The sequence below is a fragment of the Tauraco erythrolophus genome, chromosome 1, assembly GCF_009769465.1.
Source record: "Tauraco erythrolophus isolate bTauEry1 chromosome 1, bTauEry1.pri, whole genome shotgun sequence".
In the NCBI taxonomy this organism is placed as follows: Eukaryota; Metazoa; Chordata; class Aves; order Musophagiformes; family Musophagidae; genus Tauraco; species Tauraco erythrolophus.
Genome location: NC_141465.1, coordinates 136006723 through 136034609, shown reverse-complemented (window position 1 = coordinate 136034609; position 27887 = coordinate 136006723). Strand labels below are relative to the sequence as shown.

Here is a 27887-nt window from a genome sequence, read left to right as displayed (position 1 = left end):
AGAATCTTTCTCTGTATGTGGAAAAGCTTTGGGGTTTTGAATAAAAAGGGAAAAGGAGACGGACACGCTCCGCATATACATCCTTTGTTTGCCAAACGTTTTCTGCAATGATTAAATGTATTTAAAAGGTCCCTTCCAACCCAAACCAGTCTATGATTCTGTGATCCTGTTCATGAGGACGAATCAACTGTTGTTAATGATAAAATATGATGGTGGTTGAATGGGTGCAATCACTTCGGCAACCTCAGAGATCGCTGCCCGAGTAGTTTCATCCCTTTACTACAGGTCACCTGGAAGCAGTTAATCTGGAGTAATTTAGTTGTGATGTGACCTGGCTGGTCTCAAAATGACACTTTGAAAGAAGTTGCCAAATAGAGCCATCTGTTTTCTCATACTCTGATTGCTCATTCAGCCCAAACAGCTCAGCAGATCTAGGGAAACCGGTTAGCAGGGGGGGCCAAGCGGTGATGTGCTGTTTTGAAGCCATCCTGGGATGAATTAAGACTCCTTGTCAGGAGCACAAACCCAGAGCCTTAGAGTCCTTTTCTTATTTTTTTTTTTTTTAATACTTCCCTACTACTAATCTAAAGAGGGGAGATTTAGATTAGATGTAAGGAAGAAGTTTTTCACTCAGAGGGTGGTGAGGCACTGGCACAGGTTTCCCGGAGAAGCTGTGGCTGCCCCATCCCTGGCAGTGTTCAAGGCCAGGTTGGATGAGGCTTTGGGCAACCTGGTGTAGTGGAAGGTGTCCCTGCCCATGGCAGGGGGGTTGGAACTGGATGATCTTTGAGGTCCCTTCCAGCCCAAACCATTCCGTGATTCCTTTGAGCGACTTGCTGCGGAGTTCTTTGCCAGCCGTAAAGTATTTCGGCTCTCGGCAGGCTCTGCTGTTACTGCAAACAAGGAGGGGGAATAAAAACTCTGCATTTCCAGTGTGTTTGCCTCGGAGCAAAGGAGGGAAGGAGAGGGTGGAGCAGATGGCTCTGGGGTCAGCTGACCCTCCCAGTTGCACCAGAGTTACTCCTTAGAGCCCGTCTGCTTTACAAGGCACAAACCAGCCCTGGGGCTGTTGCTGCTTGCTGTGCAGTGTTTGTTCTTTCTTTCTTCTGGGAAGAAAGTTCATTGCTATTTTTGTCTGGATTGTGTAGTGTTCAGCGGAGTTTTGGGTGCTGTAAGAAGCGATCAAGAATACTTCTTGACTGCCCTCTGGACAAGGCTTCCTGTTGCTCACAGAGAAACAAATGTAAAAGCAGCTCCAATTCAGCAGAAACCCTTGGGGAGAATCATAGAATCACAGAATGGTTTGGGTTGGAAGGGACCTTAAAGATCATCCAGTTCCAACCCCCCTGCCATGGGCAGGGACACCCTCCACTACACCAGGTTGCCCAAAGCCCCATCCAACCTGGCCTTGAACACTGCCAGGGATGGGGCAGCCACAGCTTCTCTGGGCAACCTGTGCCAGTGCCTCACCACTCTCAGGGTGAAAAATTTCTTTCTTATATCTAACCTAAATCTGCCCTCTTTCAGTTTAAATCCATTGCCCCTTGTCCTATCACTACACGCCCTTGTAAAAAGCCCCTCTCCAGCTTTCCTGTAGGCCCCCTTTAGGTACCGGAAGGCTGCAATAAGATCACCCCGGAGCCTTCTCTTCTCCAGGCTGAACAGCCCCAACTCTCTCAGCCTGTCTCCAGAGCAGAGGTGCTCCAGCCCTCTGATCATCTCCGTGGCCTCCTCTGGACTCGTCCCAGCAGCTCCATGTCCTTCTTGTGTTGGGGACTCCAGAGCTGAACACAATATTCCAGGTGGGGTCTCACAAGAGTTGAGTAGAGGGGCAGAATCACTTCCCTCGCCCTGCTGCCCACGCTGCTTTTGATAGAGCCCAGGACATGGTTGGCTTTCTGGGCTGCCAGCGCATAGTGCCGGCTCATGGTGAGCTTCTAAGAACCACAACAGAAGCTGCTACTGATTCTGAAGGGCATCTCTCCTTGCTTGGCGAAGGAGGAGATACCATGTGGAATATCACTGGCCCCAGTACTGACCCCTGGGGAACACCACTCATCACTGGTCTCCACTTGGACATGGAGCCTTTCCCAGGCACTGAAAGAGATTTGCAGGTGATTGCCTGAGGTCGTGGGTGCTAAAAAGACCACCCAGAGGCTGCTGAAGCAGCTGTGAGCCCGATCTTTTGCGGAATATTGAGAGTTCCCAAACCTTTCCTGGGCTGCACATGCTTCCTTGGTCTCCTTACCCCTGGGAAAGTAAAGCACCAGCGTTCATGCTGCGTTCATCTGAAGCCTTACTTTGTTTTTTGAAAAAACGCTCAACAGCCTTAAAAAAAAAAAGAAAGGATGTTTGATTTTTCCTGATAAAAGCAAGTGTTAAATACTGGTTTACAAGATTGGAAATAGAGGTGTATTTTTATGTGGCTCTTTTGCAATTCCAGGATTATGTTTAACAAAGATCCTCTTCAGCTGCACCAGTGTTTCGTCAGCTTTGGATGCTCCTGACCCTGGAGCTTTTCCTAAACTCTCTGAGATGAAGTCTTTCTCTCTATATTCGAGATGGAATTTCCTTTTTCTCCTTCTCAGTATTTTGTTAACCTATTTTTGGAATGATTCTTCTGGATTTATACCAAATATAGCTGCTGTGACTCAGCCTCCTCCGTTCCTGGTTTTGAACTTGGAGATCCACTTGCTGCTTTTGCATTTCGTAGCACTTCCCTCCGCCTCTGTGATTTCCCCCGCTTCGTTTCTGATCCAGTCCTATCGTGTTCCTCAAGTAACATTCCTCAGTTTAAATGACTTTCCTCTTGACCCCAGGGGTTTTGTGATTGACTCAATATTTTAACAATCAGCATCGGAAGAAGAATCCAGCACAGGAGATTTTGAGACTGTCACAAAGCCCTCACCTGATGTTTTAATAATACAAACCATAAATCTGGAACTAAAATGTTTTATTTTGGTTGTTCTAGATCACTAGGGAGACTTTCCTCCTCCACATAGCACCTATGGAGGCAAGTTCCTCATGAGCTATGTGCACAGACTGTCACCTGTTGTCTCTGAGGGTGGTGAGACACTGGAGGAGGTTGCCCAGAGAAGTTGTGTTTGCCCCATCCCTGGAAGTGTTCAAGGCCAGGTTGGATGAGGCTTTGGGCAACCTGGTGTAGTGGAGGGTGTCCCTGCCCATGGCAGGGGGGTTGGAACTAGATGATCTTTGAGGTTCCTTCCAACCCAAACTCTTCTATGATTCCGTGGTTCTAAGTCCATCGTGATGCTTGTGAAGGTTCCTGTCTCAACTGTGGTCCACACTGCAGGAAGGAAGCTCCATGGGCGTTGAATGTTATTGTGCAATTTGTACGTGCTCATGTTGAGGGCAGGCTGGATTTAATGGTGAGGAGTGGCTGACCTACAGCCCTTGAAACCACGAAGTGCTCTTCATGTCACACGTGGGACGGGATCATGGCAGTTCTCTCCGGGCGCGGCAGCTCGGAATCGGTGCGTGGTTTGATCGTGTGTGTCCTCTCCCGTTAACGGCCAGTAACGGGGTGATGACTGCCCGTTGTGGATGCAAAAGCCCATTTGCTATGATCTGGACTGAAATGGTGAACTCACTTCGCAGAGACTGTTCAGTAGCCATGAGATGGAGACGACAGGCGGGACACGACGTGCCGCAGAAGGACGGAGAGGCACGAGAAGCCGACTTTGTCAATGATGTCCACTCAGATTTCCAAGACGGTACAGAGCCTCGATGAGGATTTTTCTGTGCCTCTTAATTTGCCAGTAACTGGCAGCACAGACTCGGTGGTTTCTCTCTCGTGTTCAATTTTCTATTTTCCCCCCCTCTGATGTCTGCAGAAGATTTTCGAACTCCGATGGCAGCAGCGAGTTGCAAATGAGGAGGATTAGCGTTCCTCTCAAACACGCTCCAGCAGAAGGAGATTACAAGTCTGGGGTCAGCCGATAGCAGGGGCTCAGGAGTGTAGCCGTGGAGCGGGTGATGCTGGAAGGGATGAGAAGGAGCAGAGTTCAGTGACATTGGCCACCTGATATTCTGCTCTGGTCCTTCTACGAGGCTGCCTTGACAGATGTTTTGCCTCTGCCAAGGTTTTATGTTCTCCTATGGAAATGTGAAGGTTTCACCTCTCTCTGCAGAATATAATCCTTCAAAAAATGTCATTTCTGTTCTCTGGTATCGTACCTTTCTTTCTCTTTCAGCCAATGACAAGCATTTTGCATCAGATAAAAAAAAACAGTAGAGCATTGCAAGCTCACCATGAGCCGGCACCGTGCGCTGGCAGCCCAGAAAGCCAACCGTGTCCTGGGCTGCATCCAGAGCAGCGTGGGCAGCAGGGCGAGGGAGGGGATTCTGCCCCTCTGCTCTGCTCTCCTGAGACCCCCCTGCAGTGCTGCCTTCAGCTCTGGGGTCCCCAACATCAGAAGGACATGGAGCTGCTGGAGCGGGTCCAGAGGAGGCCACGGAGATGATGCGAGGGCTGGAGCACCTCTGCTCTGGAGACAGGCTGGGAGAGTTGGGGCTGTTCAGCCTGGAGAAGAGAAGGCTCCGGGGAGACCTTCCAGCACCTTCCAGTGCCTAAAGGGGCTACAGGAAAGCTGGAGAGGGGCTTTGGACAAGGGTGTGTAGTGACAGGACACGGGGCAATGGCTTTAAACTGGAAGAGGGGAGATTTTGATGGGATCTAAGGAAGAAATTCTTCCCTCTGAGGGTGGTGAGGCACTGGCACAGGTTTCCCAGAGAAGCTGTGGCTGCCCCATCCCTGGAAGTGTTCAAGGCCAGGTTGGATGGGGCTTTGGGCAACCTGGTGTAGTGGAAGGTGTCCCTGCCCATGGCAGGGGAGTTGGAACTGGATGATCTTGAAGGTCCCTCCAACCCAACCCATTCTCTGATTCTACGATAGGTGCAGGCACGTCCTTCATCTTTTTGCGGATACTTTCTGCATCGGCTGCTCCGAAGAAGGGATGTGAGACCAGCGAGCGTCGATGGCAGCTTTGCAGGGAGGTGTAACAGAGTTCACCCGTCCAGGCGGTGCGCTGGTCGCAGATACCTGCGGTTCCGCGTGGGCTCACGTTAATCCGAAAAGGATCAGCGCTGGCCGGGGGAAGCCGGGGCTTCCTCTGCACGGAGCTGACGGGCCGAAGGTACCCGCTGGCTTTATTGCCTGCCTGTGGCAAACATGCTGCCTGAGGGTGACATTAAAGTGCCACTCCTGAAAAGCTCTGGAGTTGCATTTCCGTAGCCTTCAGCCACATCAGGAGGGAAAATCTGACACCGTTGTGCCGGTATCTGAATGTCGGCACTGTTGGAGAAAAGGAAAGGGCGTGAAGTGCGTCTTCCTCTCTGTGAGTCTTCCTCTGTAACTGGACTGGGAGCGTTTTGCACATTGGGAGGTGCTGGTGGGGGAAGCACGGCTCCCCAGGAATGTGGGGGACCCCTCCACCCTGGGAAGTTTATATTGAGATAATTTCTGGGGTGTCGTTCCCTGTGCGCTGACTTCTCAACGCCTGCACCGTTCTGTTAAAATGCATTTTGCATGGAAAGAAAGGTAAATATAAAGTTTATATTTAAATATAATAGTGAAATACGTATGATGGATAGAAAAGGAATAAGCAGGTTATTTTCTAGTTATTGAAAGAAGCCTGTTTGGGGAAAAAAAGCAAGCAAGAAAGAAAGGGGGGGGCCTTGGGGAAGTGTCTGGCTGTGTCATGCTCATTCTTTACGAAGTGTATATTCCCAGGCTCTCCCGATCGTAGAGGTCATGATTACTCTCACAATTTGCCCTCCTCTTCTTTCCATCAAGGACATTTTTTTCCCCCGTGTTGCCTGGCAATTCACGGGAAGATCACTTAGGTCCTGCCCTGTGTTCTCCCTCTGTTTTCTGCGCCGGTCACGTTGTCGAGCATCTTAGGACTGGTCTTGCAGAGGCTGCACATCCAGCCTGGTTCCTGTCTTAATGGGATGTGCTGGCTACTGGGCTGCAGAGGGTTTTCCTACATTTAATATATATTTGATTCTTTCTAACTCCCAGTTCCTTGGTAGCTCTCCAGGCATCGTTCTTCCTTGCTGTTGGAATCATCTCAGAAAATGGAATTAATCTTTGAACTGAAACCAGGAACTCGTTTTCTATTGTTTGTCTGCTTGTTTTTTAAAAAAAAACAATCATGACACCCAATATTTCACAAAATACCAACTGGGAATTCTGACTTTCTTTTCCAAGCATGTGAAAACAAACCTGTGAATTAATTAAAAACTCCAGTGAATCTTCCCAAAGTTAGTCCCCTGCCAGGCTGTGTTTTTCATTGCAGGTAATATCAGTTCGGGCATTGTCAGAGTGAGGAAAAAATTTGGAGAAAGGCAATCTCTGGAGTAGGTGGTGTGCACCTGTTGTGTGATTGATGGAGTTAGTTTGAAATGGGAATTGAATTGTTAGGAAGAATGATGGCAAAAAGGTTATTATATACAGAGATGATGCTTATCGGCGTGAAAATAAACGTGTCACAAATGGGTTGCAAATCAAAGGCCTGATTTTTTTTTTTTTTTTCCCCTCTTTCTTTTTCAAAATGCATCAAGAAGGGGTGTGCGTCTGTAAATCAGGTAATCGCTGCCCGACGCGTGCCAGGAGCTTTGCAGAATATACAAAGGACTCGGCTCCGGAGAGTTAATAATGGAAAGCTGTGAGGCTACAGCCACGCATGCCTACGCCTAAGTGGGTTGTAAATTAGCTGCAGCACTGAATTCTGAGAATAATTAAATTATCAGTCATAGGTAACACCTCCCTGACTATCTATTTGGGCATGCACAAGCGCTTGATTTGATGTTGGCTTTGGTAGAAGGCAGCAGCAAGTGTGTGCTTTGGTGTCTTCCTTCTGTTACGTTATTTATGGTGCGGAGGCGTAGGTAGATGTTGAAGTTTAATTTCAGTGTATTTTGGAGAAGGCCATTACCCAGAGATTATGTGTTGTGTCTTCAATTAAACTTTTGCCTTTGTACCTAGAATATACTGAAATGGTACTAAGCAGGTTGCCCAGAGAAGCTGTGGCTGCCCCATCCCTGGCAGTGTTCCAGGCCACGTTGGATGGGGCTTTGGGCAACCTGGTGTAGTGGAGGGTGTCCCTGCCCATGGCAGGGGGTTGGAACTGGATGATCTTTAAGGTCCCTTCCAACCCAAACCATTCTGTGATTCTATAAAAATGCAGAAAGCTTCGGCAAGTGGACAATTAAAATGATTTTGTAGAGACAGTCCGAGTTGTGGTGGCAGCATGTGTGTAAAATTTGGGGTAACCTCTTGACTGTAGATGATATTTAAAAACCAGAAATTCACTGAATCGGTTAAATCGCAAAATCGATTTCTTCCAATGGGGATTAACGTGAAATTAAGCCATTTTGTGGCAAATGGGACATTTTAGACTTTTTTATTTTTGTCAGCGTGGGAGTCATAGTGTCAAAGGGACACTGATTGATAGAAAGTAAGATTTTTTTATCACGGCGATGTCGAAAGGCATCGTAGCTCTCGGTGAGGAGACTCCAGCATCCTTCAGGCCAAAGCAAATGTGAGTGACAGGTCAGTGAATTAAACTAATCATATCATTGAGGCCCTGAGCAACCTGATCTAGTTGGAGATATCCCTGTTCCTTGCAGGGGGGTTGGACTACATGACCTTTGAAGGTCCCTTCCAGCCCTAACCATTCTATGATTCTATGATTCTATGATCATTGCTGGGTGCCCTCTTGAGTTTGAATGTTGTGTAATATCCTTCAACAGTGAACGCGTTAATTTTTTTGGTTTTTATGGAAAACATGAGTAGTTGCGGTTGGAAAGCCTACGTCACTCTTAGACACCCAGAGCATCGTCTCGGATTGGATTGAGTTGTTGATATTTTAAACATTATTGATACTTTAAACAAAATGCCTGAATTTTTTTTTTTTTCTACGCACGACTGCTGAAGTCCTGATTGTTCAAGTGACTCCACGTATCCTTGACCTTCCACGCAGGAGAAATCGAGTTGAGGTGAATAGAAATGTTGACATGCGAAGACCAATATTTGCGTAGCTGCTTCAGAGTAAGCTTTTTCTTTTCAACACCTCAAAGACTTTTTTTTTTTTTTTCAGTTCTTTTTGACTGTCAGCATCCACGGTTATTTTAAGGAGGAAGCGAATGGCTGCTCTGCTTTTATCTTAGATATAAGAATAAATAAACTCTATTTCAGAGTTTCTGCTTTGCCATTCGGACCCCCGAACTCCCCTTATCCCCTCGGATGGAAAACAAGAAAGCAAAGCTGGGTTGTCTGGCCAGCCTGAATCGTAGGCTGGGGATTTAACAATTCTTTTTTTTTGCTGATATAAACCCCAAGCCGTAAGCTCCTCCAAACTTCATTGAATCTCTTCCCACTCTTTAATTTAGGAAGGAAAGTCCGGAACCCGTGAGAAGTGGTAATTGTTGACTTACTGTGGCCTTCCAGCCCTTTTCTTTGTGCGCGCTGCAAAAGCATTCCTGGTTTTGGCCTCCTGGGCTGGGTTATATTCACTGGAAACCTGAATGAGGGTTTAGGTGGATAAAAGCCCTGCAAAATCCTCTGTAATGGCAGGCTGAAAAATTCTTGGCTTTTACAGTGATTAGGAAATGAATATGCTAATTGGCTGCGTGTTGCGCGCGTTATGGAGTCATGTCATACGTTCACGGGTCTTGGTCTCCTGTCTCTTGTGTCGTGTCTGCTGCTGACCTTCAGGAAGTCCTGTATGGAATGTTTAACTTGTGTTTAAGACCTAGTACGGCTTTATGAACGCATGTAGCCTTCATTTAAAGATTCCAAGTGATTGACTGTGGTCATTTCATGCAAACTTTCTTTCTCTTAAGTTTGCTATGTGTTGTTTTACCGTGTCCTTTGCAGCATCCACCCATAGAGGCGTAGGCTCAGAGTCTATAGAAAAAACACTGAGCAGTAAAGAATTCAGATATGATGAAGATGATCCAAGAGCTGGAGCACCTCTGCTCTGGAGACAGGCTGGGAGAGTTGGGGCTGTTCAGCCTGGAGAAGAGAAGGCTCCGGGGAGACCTTCCAGCACCTTCCAGTACCTGAAAGGGCTACAAGAAAGCTGGAGAGGGACTTTGGACAAGGGGTATGTAGTGACAGGACACGGGGCAATGGCTTTAAACTGGCAGAGGGGAGATTTCGATGGGATCTAAGGAAGAAATTCTTCCCTCTGAGGGTGGTGAGGCACTGGCACAGGTTGCCCAGAGGAGTTGTGGCTGCCCCATCCCTGGCAGTGTTCAAGGCCAGGCTGGATGGGGCTTTGAGCAACCTGGTGTAGTGGAAGGTGTCCCTGCCCATGGCACAGGAGTTGGATCTAGATGATCTGTGAGATCCCTTCCAACCCAAACCATTCTATGATTCTATGATGTGAGTTGGATGCGTACTGTGCATATGTGCAGAAGGAGGTATGGATTCGTGATAGCAGAGGGGAGGATGCTGCAGTCCTTCAGTTGACTCCTTCATCCACCTGCAGCCGCCCAGGAGTGTGGCACGGTTTGGTCATGGGGGCAGTTGAGTTTGGGCAGCTGGTGAGATGTGTAGGACACTCTGATCGGGCAATGAACCCCACCAGCCCTGCTTAACCGTCAGCCAACGCAGTGCAAAGGTTTCGTAGGCCACCTGGTCTCCCACTCCACTTTGACATTTGAGAGCTGAAAGTGAGTAAGTAAGTCTTTAGGATTTAAATCGACTAATTAATTACATACTTTCAGTTTGAATCATCTTTATTTTGATGACTTGTAATAATAATTGCAACATCACTGCCTTTGGGTGTGCATCCCTCTGGTTTTTAGCCCGGACTGTCCCATATTTCCTTAGGAAGTAAAAATGCTGCCTGAGCTCTGCCTGTGATTGTTGTGAATGTCTTATTTTTGTAACTTGAAATCTGCTTGGTCATCACTTGGCAGCTTTCACCTGAAAAAGCCAACAGCCTTCTTCTGCTTGTTTTTTGGAGTGATCACAAGTTGCCATCTGTATTAGCCAGGTACTGGTGGACCTTAGTAACACCAGCACCGAGACCAGCAGATCTAGGTGGTCCTGCTCCAGCAGGGGGATCGGACTAGATGATCCTTTGAGGTCCCTTCCAATCCCTCACATTCTGGGATTCTGTGAAATCTGGAATCTGTTGTTGTTCTCCTTCCCTGTAGATTGATTTCCAAACGGAGTGAACGGATGCCGGCGTCTGCCTGTCCTGTGGGTAGGAAAGACTTTCTGTCTCCTGGACTCATTAATGCAGTGCCTCTTGCCAACACGAAATTACAAAAAGAGGATGATAAACAGACTTCTTGCCAAAACTCCCTTTCCGCCAGCAGATTTAGCCTGGGCTCTCCTTCGTCGTCCCTGGTACAACTTTGTTTTAGAACAAAGATTGTGAAATCTTGAAGGAAGAAGACACTATTGCGGGGGATTGAGCCCCTCCGTTTGCACTGTTAATCTTCATTTTTCCCAGGCTCTATACCCCTTCTTTCTGCATCAGCCTCACCAAAGGAAAAGAGAGGGCAGGGTGGGGTTTGCCCAGGGGAACGGAGCTGGAGGATGGCTCCATTGTCCTCCTGCCACTGAATCCTACATTGGGTTTCCAGTCTTGACTGGAGAAGAAAGCCCGTGACCAGAAAATAGGACCTGGGAGGAGATCGTCAGAGGAACAACCGTGGCTTTAAGTCATAAATGACCCAGTCAAAACCCACCACGTGGTGGGTTTGAATGCTGACCAAATAAAGCTGAGAGGGTTCTGACCCAGATATTATTGAAAGGACATCTCTGCCCCTCATGGGCTTTTAATTCCAGGTGGTCAACTGGTGTATTTGGTGTGTCAACTTTGTACAGTGTAATCTATTCAGAAACAAATTTAGATCTTTTTCCTGTTACAGTGCGTGGGAAGGAGCGATGTTTTCAATATTCAGATATGGTTGGAAAGTGATTCTCCCATACTGAGGGGAGTAATTACAAAAATTGAAGGAAGGTAATTAGTGGTAGCGGTTGGATATTTTGCAGCAAAACGTAAATTAAAGCATGTGTTTGAGGGTAATGTGACTTGTTCTGGTATTGAAATTTTTCTGTTAGAAATGGGTGTAGTTTGACCCAGTGGAACAGAAAAGAAAATGTGATACTGTAGCTTGAAATGAAAATAAGAGTTCAAGGCCAGGTTGGATGAGGCTTTGGGCAACCTGGTGTAGTGGAAGGTGTCCCTGCCCATGGCAGGGGGGTTGGAACTGGATGATCTTTGAGGTCCTTTCCAACCCAAACCATTCCATGATTCCGCGATTCTATGCAGCTGGTGTGATTTGGATATGCCGTCCGCAAGCGACTGCGTCCTCAGCTCACTGGAATGATGTCGCCTTCAACTCTTCTTCCAGCCTGGTATTGCTCTATCAGACCACATCCCTTTTTAAAAATTATGCTTTAAACCCTTTGAGATGGGAGCCTCCATCTCCAAAACATGCTCAAGTACTTGAGTGTTCTCTGTTAAAACCAGTAGACCAATGGCAGCAAGTTTGACGCTCAGGAGCTGAATCTCTGTCCCGGTGCTTTGGTCTTGCTTCCCTTGAGCCCATCGTCTCCATGGTCTCCTGCAGACTTCTTGGCATCAGTAAAATGAAGCTGCAGTGACGATGGATTATTTAATGGCTTTAAATAGCTTGGAAGGGAGGAAGCTTATATTTATTAGTAACTTAAATTGTCTTTTTATGAAAACTGTTTTTGTGGCTGGTTTTGATGTCTGACTACTAAAGTGTAGCTTCTCTTGGGGGAAGGAGCGATGGCTGACTGTGAGAAAGGTCTGAAGCAGCTCGAGAAGTCTCAGATACGAACGATAATTAAGAATATTGTTTTGCTTTTATTTATAGTGATTGGGTGATGTTCTAGGATTGATGTTGGTAATCCAGGGAAATTTTCTAAACAAATCCTCAAAAAATTTATAGTAGGTCAAATTCTGCATGAAGTTAATAAAAAATGTCAGTTAAACACTATTTGGTGCTTGCTTAGCATCATAGCTGACGTGGTAAGTAAGTTTGCATGGTCCTATGAGGCATCATAACATCGTCTCCTTGGTTGAAGTGCTGCAGTAAGATACCCATCAATAGAAAAGTGTGAACGCTGCCCTCTCTCCCACCACACCTCCAAGGTTTCTGGTGTCCTACCAAGTGCCAAGGAAACTTCTTACTGGGGGCCGTTAGGAAAAGCCAAAGTCTTTGGAAAGCGGCTACACCAAGAAAGTTACAGCCTGAGGTTGTGGAGGGAGATAGAGGTCTGAGAAATGAGTTACTGCACAAATTACTTTGAGCCGGAGATGAAATGGTGGTTGGAAGGACGTCTGGAGCCATCTAGTCCGACCTCATGCTCAGAGCTGATCTTTTGCCAGCACTAGGTGGGGTCAACCATGGCTTTGCTTATACCAGTCCTGAAAACCTGCACCAAATCTGTGGTCAACCCGGTCCAATAACGCAGTACCCAACTAGTCAAAAGACTTCTCAGTCTTCTCAGTACAGGCTGGGTGGAGAATGGCTGGAGAGCAGCCCTGAGGAGAAGGACTTGGGGGTGCTGGTTGATGAGAAGCTCACCATGAGCCGGCACCGTGCGCTGGCAGCCCAGAAAGCCAACCGTGTCCTGGGCTGCATCCAGAGCAGCGTGGGCAGCAGGGCGAGGGAGGGGATTCTGCCCCTCTGCTCTGCTCTCCTGAGACCCCCCCTGCAGTGCTGCCTTCAGCTCTGGGGTCCCCAACACAAGAAGGACATGGAGCTGCTGGAGCAGGTCCAGAGGAGGCCACAGAGATGATGCGAGGGGTGGAGCACCTCTGCTCTGGAGACAGGCTGGGAGAGTTGGGGCTGTTCAGCCTGGAGAAGAGAAGGCTCCGGGGAGACCTTCCAGCACCTTCCAGTGCCTAAAGGGGCTACAGGAAAGCTGGAGAGGGGCTTTGGACAAGGGTGTGTAGTGACAGGACACGGGGCAATGGCTTTAAACTGAAAGAGGGGAGATTTCGATGGGATCTAAGGAAGAAATTTTTCACTCAGAGGGTGGTGAGGCACTGGCACAGGTTTCCCAGAGAAGCTGTGGCTGCCCCATCCCTGGAAGTGTCCAAGGCCAGGTTGGATGAGGCTTTGAGCAACCTGGTGTAGTGGAAGGTGTCCCTGCGCATGGCAGGGGGGTTGGAACTGGATGATCTTGAAGGTCCCTTCCAACCCAAACCATTCTGTGATTCTGTGACTGAGAGCAAGTGAACGAGCCTGAAATCAAATGTGGAAACACTTTTTGGACCAGCAAATTTTTTTGCCGGGTAGAAGAAAAGCTTCTTGCCTGGCTCTCGCTGCTGTCTGCCACTTCGTGGGCGCTTTATCGGTAAAAACAGCCATCTCAAAATCAATAGATATGTCGGTAGGATGGTTTGAGCAGAAGGATGATGACCACCGTTCTGCTCCTGCTGCATGAGCTTCTGAAGCCGGGTGCTGCAGGTTAGGGGGAGCTGGAGTTTGTGGCATGAAATTTACAGGTTTTTGGGTAAACTAAGGCCGGAGCAGAGCTGAAATTTTCTGTGAAAGTGGGAAGTGGAGAGAACTGCAGAAAACCCCACAATCCTCAGGCTCTGTAATGATGCCGTAGATAAAAAATGTTCTGTTGTACAAACAAGAGCTGCCGTTAATGATTTACTACTAATTGAAGTCTTCAACTTGAGTCTGGCCTTTCTTTGGTTTCCCTCTTTACACTGATTTTTTTCAAATTGCATTTTTATTTCGTTAATAAAAGATGAGCTAAAATCGTGTCAACTTTGACCTGATTCTTTTAGAAGATCTTCAACAAGTTAAATATTTCGCTTCGCGCGCGATGCGTTCAATCACCTTTTCGTTACGGTGTGGCTAAAAAAGGAGTTAATTAAAAAGGAGGTGTTAATTGTGGAAAACGACGTTGTGTTATGACCCTCCGAGCTCGTGCTCGCCGTCACAGCGGAGGTTCTTTTTGGGGGAAAGATGGGATGTAGCCTTGTGACTTGCCTAAATTAACCTTTAGCGGATGGATTGGAAGTTAATTTAATTATTGTTTGGAGGATCCCAAGTGAGGGTCAAACTTCAAAGGACTTCGCTGAAAAATTGTCAGAAAATTCTTGGAATTTGAATGTAGTGTAAGGTCAGGAGGTCTTTTCACGTTCAAGCAGGTTTTGGCTGAATCCTATTAGCATGTGATTTGTATAAAATGAGTTCAAAGAGGTGCTGTGCAGATCAAGGCTGAAACGTGTCTTTTTGCTTTGCCTTTTTTTTGCTTTGTTCCCGCTCTCCCGTGTTTGGTTCTGCGCCGCTTTATGTGAAATAAGGAATTTGTGGTGCAGATTTGTGAACGCTTGGAGGAGAAAATACCTCTCTCTTTCCAAAGAGAAGAATAAGGAACGGGTCTCCCAAAAGCACTTACGTCCCAGTTTCACAAAAGATGTAGGCTAAGTCATAGCATCATAGAATCATGGAATGGTTTGGGTTGGAAGGGACCTCAAAGATCATCCAGTTCCAACCCCCCTGCCATGGGCAGGGAAATCCTCCAACCTAGTCCCAACCTAGTCCCAACCTAAGCGTTCCAGAAAGTTGATGCTGACACAAGGACTGACATGAAACAAGATGGAGAAGTGTCCATCATCCAGAAGAGCTCACGTTTGCGTTATTTCCTCTTTTCTCTACAGTCAGACTTAAGGTTAGATCTGCTATTTAATTTTTTGAGAACCTGAAAGACGCGCGCGTCGCCGTCACTGTTTTAAGAAGCCCGTAAAATATATTTATTTCTTTGGATCACTCTGTTTGTCAAGATGATTCACTTATTCTGAAAAGAAAAGGATAATAACTTCATAAACCTCCTGAATCTTGCGTGCCAGGTTTTTTCTTTTCTTTTAGGATTTTTTAAAGCTCCTTCAATGTCATCTTTCTTTTCTTCTGCCTCCGGACAGTAGAAGTGGGAAATACCTACGTTTCTGTGTATCTGAGCGGGAGAGGTGTATAAGGTGCCAGTTCCATCGGCGTGTGCACAGAAATACTCACATTAAAATTTGTGTATGTGTAAAAATTACTGATGCCCACCAGTATTAGAAGATTGGAGGCATGGTTGACTTTGAGAAGCAGTGAAGCTGGTCGCGGCGCTTTCAAAGACGCAAAGTAAACTAATGATAGAAAAAACAGGGTAAGATGTTCCTGTAGTCTTGTGTCTGTAGTACTTTGAAGGTGGTGGTGATACCTGTGCTGGTTTTGAGTGCTTCCGTAGGAGGAGGATGAAGTAGGCCATGTCTCAGGGTGTCACCAGGGATGGGTGGCACCTTGGCTGCAGCAGCAGAGCTCGATGCAGAGTATGAATCATAGAGTCACAGAATGGTTTGGGTTGGAAGGGACCTCAAAGATCATCTAGCTCCAACCCCCATGCCATGGGCAGGGACACCTTCCACTAGATCAGGTTGCTCAAAGCCTCATCCAACCCAGCCTTGAACACTTCCAGGGATGGGGCATCTACAGCTTCTCTGGGCAACCTGTGCCAATGCCTCACCACTTTCAGAGGGAAGAATTTCTTCCTTAGATGCAATCTGAATCTCCCCTCTTTCAGTTTAAAGCCATCATCCCGTGCCCTGTCACTGCATGCCCTTGTAAAAGGCCCCTCTCCAGCTTTCCTGTAGCCCCTTTAGGTACTGGAAGGTGCTGGAAGGTCTCCCTGGAGCCTTCTCTTCTCCAGGCTGAACAACCCCAACTCTCTCAGCCTGTTTTCCAGAGCAGAGGTGCTCCAGCCCTCGGATCATCTTCAAGGCCCAACCCTGCTCCAGCGAGGCGAGAGCGCCCAAGGGTAGTTCTACAGTCACTTCCCAGCACAGCAAGTTCAAGCTCAGCATTCACAACACAAGCAATTCCGTTTCCCTTCCCACGCTGCTTGAAAATCACACGTGCAAACTCCATCTGGCCGACATGTTGGCCTGCTGATGGCGTGGTGGCCACCCATAGACTGACCTCTCTTGTATTTCTCTTCCCCCTTCATCTGAAGTAATTTCCTACTGTGATGGAAGCATGCTATGCACTTTCACAGAAAAGATAAAATAGATGAAAATGTAACCAGGTAACACAGAATCATAGAATCATAGAATCGTTAGGGTTGGAAGGGACTTTAAAGATCATCTAGTTCCAACCCCCCTGCCATGGGCAGGGACACCTTCCACTACACCAGGTGGCCCAAAGCCAGAAAGTATCCCGAGACTCTTTGCCAACACCGTATTCCCATGGTGTTCCTGCTGGAGTTGCTCCTTTGGCTCCTTGCTGGAGTCTCAGCAGCTTCTAAGCGACCGAGCATCGCTGTCGTGGGGATGAGGAAGCGGTGGAAGCTCCGTGCAATAGAGCAATAGTTGTGTTTGCCTGTTTCTAGTTCATTTCTGTTAGTCTTTTTTGGTTGGGTATTCGTGGCCACGAGCGAGTGCTGCGAGTTGTCGTAGCGCAGGAGGTTTCGTTTTGCCAATCCTGGTTTCTTCCCGTTGCAGCGGAGCTATCCGAATGCCCCGACGCGGTGTCCGTAATGAATTTAAAATGGCTTTTGGAATGGTATTGTCTTGCGGAATGTGTTGGAAGCTCATCTCAACGTGCTTTAGATGCTGAAAAGAAAGAAAATCAACCATCTGAAATGCCGTTTGCAGGGACTTTTTCATGCTGGCTGGAAGTAACCACCTGCATACCAAGCAGGGAGGAAGCACAGACCTCTTCCTCACGATCCCCCTAGCGTGATTACAATCTTCTTATCTCAGCTAAAAAGCATTTTCTTTTCATCCTTCTCAGTAAGAGTGTTTCTTTTCACCCTTTGGTCCCACACCGAGTGCAAACCAGACGCATGCAGCAATTTTCACCAAAATTATGATTTATTTTGACTCTTCACACCCCAAAGAGTGCAAACGATGGCTTGCCTTGAACAAGGCACTTTATAAATGCAGCTGTGACTCCATCCTTGTCCAGGAGCTTACAGTGGGACAGGCCAGGCAAATAAGGAGCGAGAGGGGAACATGGTCATGGAGATAAGATGCCCTGACCGTGGCACGAGCAGCTCTGGGGGAGGGATTCAGGTCTGCTGAGTTCCAGGAAATTTACTGCCTTGTTATTTGGTTTTGCTGCGGAGGGGAGTCCAGATTGTCAGGTCCAACCATCACTGTGTGGTCCTGGGTGTGAGGAACACACGTTCAACTGGAAGGAGGAGAGAAGAGGTTGGTTTTCAGGTGAGTCAGGTCCTTGAGCTGGCTCACAGCAACCGGTGCTGTTGCAAAGGAGGATACTTGGTGTTTTTTGCTTTTCCTTTTATCACTCCCGGGGAAGAGGGACCATCAAAATCTCTATTTCTTGAGCAGGAAGGATCAGATAGGTAGGAGGTTGGCTCTGCATGTGTGAGAAGGAGAATACAGGGCTGGAATAATTTTATTTTATAGAATCATAGAATGATTTGGATTGGAAGGGACCTCAAAAATCATCTAGTTCCAACCCCCCTGCCATGGGCAGGGACACCTTCCACTACACCAGGTTGCCCAAAGTCCCATCCAGCCTGGCCTGGAACACTTCCAGGGATGAGGCAGCCACAACTTCTCTGGGCAACCTGTGCCAGTGCCTCACCACCCTGACAGTGAAGAATTTCTTCCTCAGATCTAATCTAAATCTCCCCTCTTTCAGTTTAAAGCCATTGCCCCGTGTCCTGTCACGACATGCCCTTGTCCAAAGCCCCTCTCCAGCTTTCTTGTAGCCCCTTTAGGCACTGGAAGGTGCTGGAAGGTCTCCCCGGAGCCTTCTCTTCTCCAGGCTGAACAGCCCCAACTCTCCCAGCCCATCTTCTGTCTCAGAGATCGATGACTTTGCCTTTTCTCCCGTAAACGAGAACTCAAGCCAGAAGGCAGCCCAGGCAAACACCTGCTTCCCAGAAACAGGCTCACCAAAACTCATGGCTCTGCCTGGGGACGTGACAACCAAATGGCCATAAACCCCTTTCTCTTGGATGTAAATCCCCAGCTGTAATGTCTCGTGGACGTAAAGTTTTCCACTGGTTTTTCTGTTGATCTTAAGAGCTCCATCGTGCGTTACCGAAGCCGCTGGTGTAAATACGTGTCTCTGTGTAGCTTTCTCTTCCAGCTCACTTTATAGCCATGATTTCCTTTGCTTTGAGAATTGCTCCTTCTGTGCTAACTTGGGGGTGGAGGGAAGGCTAATTAATTAAGCAGTAATTGTTGTCAAGTCAATTGGTGCTAACATTTAACATTTGACTTGTTTACTATCCCGAGGTAAAGCGGAAGGAGTTAATGATCTAACAAATTGGGCATCCATCACGAGAGACTTGTTTGGAAAGAACGGTTTTATTTATGAACTGTAAAATAATAAATTTTTTAAAAAAACACACCACATTTTGAAGCAAAATCGTTGAGGTTCTTATGTGAAATTGTCACTAGATAGCTATGGAGACAAACGCGTCGCCTAATAAAGCTTAATGACTGATTTTCCCATTAATCAGAATTGAGAATGTGCTTCATTAAGATAATTAACTGAGCCAGTTGGTTAACTGACAGTTAGTAGACACAAATTCCCAAGTTACTTCCTTTCCTCTAAATAAAACTCACAAGAAGCTCACCCGGCACTGCTTCATCATCTTTATCAGAGAGAGAAACGAATATTTGCCGCTTTCTGTCTCGACAGCAGCAAATGGTCTTTTATCTGCTCATTTCCGAAAGGTCACATCTTCATTGTGGTTGGTTTTGTCACCCAGGAACTATTAGCTCGTCCAAGGGAGAGAACTCCTTGGCTGAATCTGGGGCTTCTCCTCTTTGTTCATCGCAAGCTAGAGGTGGGGTCAGGAGTTCTGAGCCCCCCTGAAGGCAGCAGTGTGTAGGATCGATCTGCTCCGGGTACGTTGGTAGGCAGAATGTGCAGCGCTGAAGAAGTTACAGGGGAATTAACCAAGAGATCCAAACCTTGAATTATTAAATGTGCTATCTGATTGTAACGTCGAGTTGTAAATCCTTTCCTTCGCAGCTCTCTGTGTCTTGAATTACAACGCGGTAACGCCATCACGTAGCAAGAGACTCTTGGCACAGAAGACAACTCTGGAGCTAACGTAAGGCACTCGGCTCAACTCTGCTTTTCTTTTGTCCTCAGAGTTCCCGGTCTTCCACCATGAACCCTGTTTACAGCCCCGTCCAACCTGGGGCTCCCTACGGAAACCCGAAGAACATGGCCTATACAGGTAGGACCGGCGTTCGGTGGCTCTTTCGGGAATGTCCGTCCGCGGTGGTGAGAGCAGATGATTGTTAATGAGTGGTTAATCCCGTAACGAAGGGAGAAAGAGTTCCCATCGGGGAGCCAGATGGGAACGTGACTTGCAGGAAAAATTTCTTGAGCAAAGCCAATGCAGTAGGGTTAGTGAGAAGAAATGGAGGTGAGTTCCTAAGAAGAGGATTCCCTGGAAATCTGAAAGAAAAGGATCAAAAGAGGGTTTCTTCAGACAAACAAAAGATGCAAGAGGTTGCTGGGGGAATCAGCTGGGAGCTGGAGGGATTGCCTCCGGAGCTGAACTGGGCGACTCGGGTGCACGTGCTGGAATAATCCTGCCGTAGAACTGAGGATCCCACAGGCGAGAGCTTGTTCTTTGGAGAACCTGTGGTTATTGTTCCAGGTGGTGATTTAAACTGCGTTACTGATGGATTTTTGTGGTTTCGAGTTCTGCTTTGGTTGAATTAATCTTATATTGAACAGCATCATGTCTGACAGCTGTTTGAAGTCCGTCTTCAGAACTGAGTTGTCAAAAAATGTCATCTTTAATCCTTGAAAAAGGCACGGAAACATGTTTACCATAATTATGTAACTAGTGGAGCACTAAAGTGTGCTGATACGGAAAGAATTTCGCTCGGAGAGACATAGTGCTTTGGAAAAAGACAATCTCAGCTGACGTGTGTCTGTGGTTTTCCCCGTGGATTATGTTTACCAGCAGTTGTTCTGCTCTGGTATAAGCACCTGACGAAATCAGCCTTGGGAGACGTCTCATTCTAACGTTCTGTTGAACGTCATTAGCTACTAAGTGACATATTGTGTTAGAGACTTCCTCCATGGTGTTTGCCTTGCCAGTTGTAGGTGTTGACTTCTACCAAAGGTGTGAAATTGCTCGGGAAGGTGCTTTTGTGGAGGAGAGCGGTCCACGGCAGATGGAAACGAACGTCAAATGCTCTTAGCTGCTCCATTTACAAAATATTCTCATCGATTTTGGTAGCTGTTTCAGCTGGTGGATCAGTAGGGCTGGCTGCGTTGCTGCGAGGAGACTTGTCTGATGATACTCTGCGGAGTGGAGAGTTCCTCAAAGGCGTTTTGCCCCGTTTTTATTCACTCTTTTCGTTTTTTCCCCATCAAATTTATGCATGCTGCTTTGTTGGAGATACTGTAGCTCGAGGGAACTTTGGTCTCACAGTCAAAGCACTAGAGGCTTGGGGAAAAAAGAATAATCTCTGTGAATAATAGTCTCTTCAAAAATATCCCCGTTGTAAGAGGTCTGCAGACTCCAGCAGTGCCTGGGTGATAGAATGAGCTCATAAGTGCAATTCTGTGCTTTCCAACACGAGTATGGTGCACACAAGAGTATCCCGCTCTCACACTTTTATTTCTTTTTCAGCATGTTCTCAAAACTCCACCTTAATATCCATGCAATGTAGATTTTCTATATCTGCTGTTACACAATCCGGAATGTTTTAGAAGCTGCTTTGTGGCACTTGAGAAGACAATTTTATTTAAATATCGAGGTGCAGATTGGACAGAGTTTGTACCTTGACCGTTCTAGAAGGAGGATTTTAGAGGGTGATTTCTGGTTTAGATGAATATATTCTACATGAGTGCATTCTGAATGAGTCAAATGACAACATTAACAGGGTATTATCTTCTAAAATAACCTACTGGTTAATCACCATGAAGATTACACCACTTAAATATGTAAAGCTATTGTCTGCCTTAGCCAGCTTGTGCCAGGTCTGGCAGGGATCACGGCGAGGTGGCCTCCATGAATCTGGTTTCACCCAAACCATCAAAATTCTGGCATTTGTCTTCCGGAGTTTGTGGTGAAAGAAGAGAAATCAGCAGCATATGTGCAGGATGACCTTGAAGAAAAAAGTTGGAGGCAGATCCATGTAACAAGGTCTTTAGTTATGAAGGCTGCCCAGGGAGGTGGTTGAGTCCCCATCCCTGGATGTGTTTAAGAATAGGGTGGATGATCTACTTGAGGATATGGTTTAATGGGGATTAGGGATGGTTGGACTCGATGATCTCTAAGGTCTTTTCCAACCTAGAAATCTATGAAATCTATGAAATCTATGAAGGGAAGATTCAGGTGACCGATTGGACGTAGGACACTGAAGTAGGAATTGAATCATATCAGAGCTTGGTTTTTCCGTAGCACAGGTGTCAGGTAAGGAGTCAGAGGGCTGAATTCCTACAGTGAAGTCCCGACATAGATAATAGGTTACAAAGTGTTTAAACAAAGAGCTATTTTCTTTGCTAGGCAAATAGTATTACAAAACCTTTTAAATATGAATTGGTTTGAATATTTAATGAAAGACCTGAAGTTTTATTGCAAAAAAGGGGAAAAAAAATTAAATTCTTTCCTTTATATATCAAAGGCAGGCAGCTCCTGAGGGTGGGCTCAGCAATTCCTAAAAGAAGGTTGTCATGTCTCCTGCATGACAAGTGCCAGGCTCTGTCTATCTAATTCCTTCTTCCTGTGCTTCGACTTCATGAACAGTGCGTTACGTTGCGCGATTTAGCTATGGAGCAGTGTCCAGTGTAGCCACCAGCTATTCTGGAGGACATTTAAACTCACAGAGATGAACAAAATAAACCTTTCACAGGAGGAACACGAAGTTAAAAGGAGTTCGTAGATTCCTTCTCAAATTGCTTTGAAAATAGAATCATAGAATCATAGAATGGTTTGGGTTGGAAGGGACCTCAAAGATCATCCAGTTCCAACCCCCCTGCCATGGGCAGGGACACCCTCCACTACACCAGGTTGCCCAAAGCCTCATCCAGCCTGGCCTTGGACACTGCCAGGGATGGGGCAGCCACAGCTTCTCTGGGCAACCTGTGCCAGTGCCTCAGCACCCTCAGAGGGAAGAATTTCTTAGATCCCATCGAAATCTCCCCTCTTCCAGTTTAAAGCCATTGCCCCGTGTCCTGTCACTACACACCCATGTCCAAAGCCCCTCTCCAGCTTTCCTGTAGGCCCCCTTTACGTACTGGATCTTCCTTAAAGAAGATGTGAAGGACAGTTGTTTCTGAAATGATTTTTGAAGTGTGGTCTGAGTTAGATGAATTTTAATTGGAAGTTGCAATGAAGTTAAGGCAAAACAAAGTCAGAAGTGTTAAATTCATAAGGGAAATGTTTACTGAAACATTCCCCATATTTGAACTAACAGATTTATTAAGGAAAGGCATTTTATTTAGTTAGCACATCTCATTTTTTGGCGCCCTTAAGACCCTCAGATCTGTTGGATTGCAACCTCCTGCCCGTTTTCCTTCCAAAACAGAAAGAGGAGAATAAACCTTGTGCCTTTTCGGCTGGCAGTGCTTTCTCGCTGGTGAATGAGCTGCTTGCTGAGCTGAGCTAAAGTGACATGGAGAGAATATTCTCACTGCAGACAGAACTACGTCTGCCCAACGCTCACTTTGTGCTCCCGTGACTCCTGATTTCTCATGCTTGGCTGGTGACTCCTTCCGTTTCACTAACTTAATGTCCAAGGGGAGACCAGTGACGAGTGGTGTTCCTCAGGAGTCAATACTGGGGCTGGTGCTGTTTAACATCTTTGTCAGCAACATGGACAGTGGGATCGAGTGCACCCTCTGCACGTTTGCAGATGACACCAACTGTGTGGTGTGGTGGACACTCTGGAGGGAAGGGATGGCATCCAGAGGGACCTGGACAGGCTGGAGAGGTGGGCCTGTGAGAATCTCATGGAGTTCAACAAGGCCAAGTGCAAGGTCCTGCACGTGGGTTGGGGCAATCCCAAGCACAAGGACAGGCTGGGCGGAGAATGGATGGAGAGCAGCCCTGAGGAGAAAGACTTGGGGGTGCTGGTGGATGAGAAGCTCACCATGAGCCGTCACCGTGCGCTGGCAGCCCAGAAAGCCAACCATGTACTGGGCTGCATCCAGAGCAGCGTGGGCAGCAGGGCGAGGGAGGGGATTCTGCCCCTCTGCTCTGCTCTCCTGAGACCCCCCTGCAGTGCTGCCTTCAGCTCTGGGGTCCCCAACACAAGAAGGACATGGAGCTGCTGGAGTGGGTCCAGAGGAGGCCACAAAGATGATCTGAGGGCTGGAGCACCTCTGCTCTGGAGACAGGCTGGGAGAGTGGGGGCTGTTCAGCCTGGAGAAGGCTCCGGGGAGACCTTCCAGCACCTTCCAGTGCCTTAAGGGGCTACAGGAAAGCTGGAGAGGGGCTTTGGACAAGGGAGTGTAGTGACAGGACACGGGGCAACGGCTTTAAACTGAAAGAGGGGAGATTTCGATGGGATCTAATGATGAAATTCTTGCCTCTGAGGGTGGTGAGGCACTGGCACAGGTTTCCCAGAGAAGCTGTGGCTGCCCCATCCCTGGCAGTGTTCAAGGCCAGGTTGGATGGGGCTTTGAGCAACCTGGTGTAGTGCGAGGTGTCCCTGCCCATTGTAGGGGGGTTGGAACTAGATGATTTTTGAGGTCCCTTCCAACCCAAACCATTCTATGGTTCTATGATTCTATAGATTCGACTTATTTTAGAACATACTGGCAAACAGGCGTTGAGTATTGTTTGCTATTTAATTAAAACCGACTGTAATTAACTTGGATCTTCATGTAAGCTGTCATTTTAATTGAGCTTAACTTTAAAATGTACTTAAGGACTCTCATTTGCCTTTTTTGTTCTTTGTAGAATTCACTTTACCTGCCCCAAACGTAAACTGAACCCCCTGGTTTCCCGTTATCCTTCCCATTTTCTTGCATCCACTAAGGCACCGGTCCTGCAGCCAATAGATGAGCTCGTTGGTGTGGAATCAGGGATGAAGAATCAGTCTCTTTTGTAGCTCATTTGTCTTCAAGCGTGAAGCTATAGAAGTGTTTGTTGTAGCTCACACCGTTATCCTTTTCCCTACCAGAAGCTGATTAATATGCTGATAAGATGCTGAGATTCATGAACCTTCGGTAGACTGACTCTGTATTCGTCCTAGTTATTACTAAATAATAAATGATAATAAAATCCAAGAGCCCAAAGATGTGGAGCTGGTTAGTAAATCTCTGAGGAGTTTGTGTCACACTGCTCTAGTGCACGACACTTCCCAGGTCCTACCGCTGCAGCAACCCATTCTGGAGCTTCCATGCTCAGAAGAGATGTTCTCCAGCTCCGTTTTTGCTGATGGAAGCCTTTGGTTGGCTTTGGAGAAACAATATTTCTATTCTTTCCACCCCTCCACTCAAATTGCTGAGGGTAAAGGAAAAATATGTTTATTTAATAGATTATTTGAAATTTTAAAAGGACAGGACAAATTCTGTTTTTCCATTCCTAAAAATCACTCAACAATAGGTATATATTCTCTTCTGTTCCTTCTTTGACCACACATTACTGATGATACTCTTCCAGATAGTTGTCCTTCTCCACCTTTTCCCACATCCAACTCTTCACTTTCTCTCTGACAAAAATTCACACGGTTTTCTTCCAGACTAGTCTTAAATCCCCCCTGTGGAAGTGCACACACTGTTTGATGCTGCCAGGTCACCCAAATTCAGAATTGTTCTGCCCAGTTTTAGATACCTGCAGAGTGGATGTCTGTCTCTGACCGATCTCCTGGGATTTAATGGTAAGGGGCAAGAAAAGAGTGTCTCCGTTGTCATCTGAATCACAGAATCACAGAATGATTTGGGTTGGAAGGGACCTCAAAGATCATCCAGTTCCAACCCCCCTGCCATGGGCAGGGACACCTTCCACTACACCAGGTTGCCCAAAGCCTCATCCATGCGCTAGAAATGCTCTTTTCTAATACTGAAAGGTGTATTGATGGTTGACTCAGAACTCAGATGGAGACATCTACACGAGGTGGTCCATGTTTGGTCATGAGTCCCAGCCCTGGGGTTTGTATCTCAATTATTTACTGCAGGTCTTTTAAAATGGTAAAATCCATTTTAAAGACATTCTGTCTTGACCAGGTTTTGTGCCTGGCTCTTGGGTGAGAAGGGAAAGACAGACCTATCTTCAGAGGTTTGGGCCAAGGAAGGATGGTAACTCTCTTTCTAGGCTGAATACTCCCATCACATGCGAAACGTGGACACCGTGCCCACTGAAGGCCAACTAGGCAGGTCATTTCTCAAATTCAAGGTTTTTGGCTCCCATCTAATCCCTGCAGCCTTTGGCTGTCACTGCAGACTGTCCTCAAGGCCGTGAGATCAAGGATGTTTGGGTTAGTGAGGACACTTGGTCTGAAGCCACATAGGTCACTGATTTTCCCACCTCTTTGGTCTTGCTCAGGAGAGAGTCAGGGATGTGCAGCTTGGTGGCAGCCGAGGACAGCGTGGCAGAAAGCAACGGCAAGGAGTCCTCAAGAACGAGGGTCCCACTGTCATAAAGAGTGTAGAGAAGACAACTGAGTCTTTGTTTCTTTCAGGAATCAGTAGATCACTGAGTGTGAATGTGAGCTGTGTCGTCAAGAAGCTTTTGTTGGGTGGCAGCATTCAAATGGCCTAATCCTCTGGTTTTGATAAATAAAAACGTGTTTCAGAGTTTGGATATCTAACGCACTTGTCCTGCTGGTAGTTAATTATCTATGAGCAACCCCACTGCTACAGGTCTATAAGGAGTTCACATCTCCAGATGTGGTCACTAGATGATCTTTAAGGTCCCTTCCAACCCAAACCATTCTGTGATTCTGTGTTTCTATGATTCTATGTGCTGCTCCGTGGGTGGTACTGCAGGGGCTCCATCTTAGCCTGCAACTCTCAAGGGATTTCCCCCAAAACATCTTAAGGTCAGTGTCACCATATCTGGGACGCTTCATCCTGATCGAAGGCAGTGCCTGATGTCCTTATCTGACCAGATACAGACTGGGAACTCTCTGCTCTTCTGCCTCCATTGCCCATAAGGCTTGGGAATCCCAATGGCAGTATCTGAACATGACGGATACCCTCATCCCTTCTCCCAGGGCTTTTCGTGGTTTGTCAGGTGGAGCCCCGAGCCTTCCCGTGTCTCTGCAGCAGGAATTCCCTTGTCTCCTTTGCTAACAAACCTTATCTCTTTTACTTAATTCCTTCTTCTCTTTTGCTACCGAGTTGTTTCCATCCTGTGTTCAGGTTCACGCCATGGATCTCCGGCTGCTTCTGCACTTGCTTTTTGTCTCGGAGAGGGCTGGAAGGTAGCACCCTCCATCACCCCCTTCCCTATTTTTTGGGGAAAGATTATCAGTCAAGCCCCTCTGCTGCTCTTCTAGTCCTTCTTCTTGCATTGCTCATTCTCTGGAGTCTTTCACTCCAGTCCAGCTGTTTTTCTTTCTCTCTTGCAGCCTGTCAGCCTGGCCCAGCTGTAGAACACCTGCACGGGTCCAGGAGAGCTGGATTTATTTCACCAGGAGGAACCTGATGCCTTTTAATAAAAGGTCTTTGTGCGACTGGGTTCTGTTTAGCTGAGTTTCCAAAGTGGAGTAACCTCGACTGCCCAGAGGCACTTTTAGGGAGCTTCTGCAGCACACGAATGTGAAATAAATCTTCAAGGGTAGGGGCTCGGCGAGTTTTATCCCGCGTAACGTTCACCAAAGTATTTTACGGAAGCAGAGCAAGGAAGACCTTGAATCACATTTACGATCCATCTGTGATCTCGCTGCGAGATCCAGTATGTTCTTCCTCAAGCAACAAATGCGTTTTCTTCATTTCGAAGCATGAAATAGTCTTATTTCTGGTGATTTCAGGAGAAGTCCTGGCTAAGAGCTTTATCGTTTGTAGGTAGGAAAGCGTGGTGTCTCCTGAGTCACCTGTCAACCCTTTTTACGCTGTCTTCGAGGTCTGGGTTCATTTGCTTTCCAATTTCATTGATTTTCCTGCTTCTTCAAGTGGCAATCTCTCTGTTGAGAGCGTTGAGGAACATATCTGAAGGTAATGTAATTTTAATTTACGGTAGAACGCACGCGTGCGGTTAGAGTTTCAACATTTTGTGATAGAGACTGAGTGTGGCTGGTAGGCAAACAAATAGATGAGCCAACCTACTAATTACTGGATTTTTATGTTGGTGGGAAGGCATCAGTTTGGTGTTTTGTCTTGTGCGTCTGAAGTCTTGGAGATCTTTCAGAGGGGTTTCCAAAAGGGCTAAGGATTTGTGCGAGCCGATGCTTTTATGTTTGTGAACCGTACTGGCAGGCTGCAGAGGTCCGAGGCAAAAATCATACAGCCTTCAGAGCGTAATTCTGTCTAAATCTCTGTGGAAAGATGGAGAAGAAAAATATCAGTGTTAACTTCACAGCCTTTGCTCCGTGCTCTAGGTTGACTAATGCTGCTTGGTGAGGATGGGTTTCCTCTAGGACTCTCCACACCTCTACTCTTGCATGTGAGCGAGCCCAAGTCCATCGTGTTTGGATGTGGAAAGCTCCAATGGTTCCTATGGTACGTCGAGCTTTCCCATCTGTGATTTGGGTTCCCTGTGTAGGACCTCTGCGCCCTCCAGAAGAGCGGGGTGCATGCAGAGAAGGGCCACAAAGATGATCTGAGGGCTGGAGCACCTCTGCTCTGGAGACAGGCTGGGAGAGTTGGGGCTGTTCAGCCTGGAGAAGAGAAGGCTCCGGGGAGACCTTCCAGCACCTTCCAGTACCTAAAGGGGCTACAGGAAAGCTGGAGAGGGGCTTTGG

The 27887-nt window shown here is 47.0% G+C and overlaps 1 protein-coding gene across 3 annotated transcripts in view; it reads left to right on the top strand.

Annotated features, from left to right (window-relative positions):
• The window catches only part of FAM168A (family with sequence similarity 168 member A), a 223574-nt gene that overhangs the window by 84178 nt on the left and 111509 nt on the right, over positions 1-27887 (top strand). For all 3 annotated transcript variants that reach the window (XM_086622374.1, XM_086622360.1, XM_086622366.1), the window contains one exon: positions 19162-19249. In XM_086622374.1, coding sequence (XP_086478500.1) covers positions 19180-19249 — 70 coding nt within the window. In that variant the 5' untranslated portion in view covers positions 19162-19179. The remainder of the gene's footprint in view (positions 1-19161; positions 19250-27887) is intronic.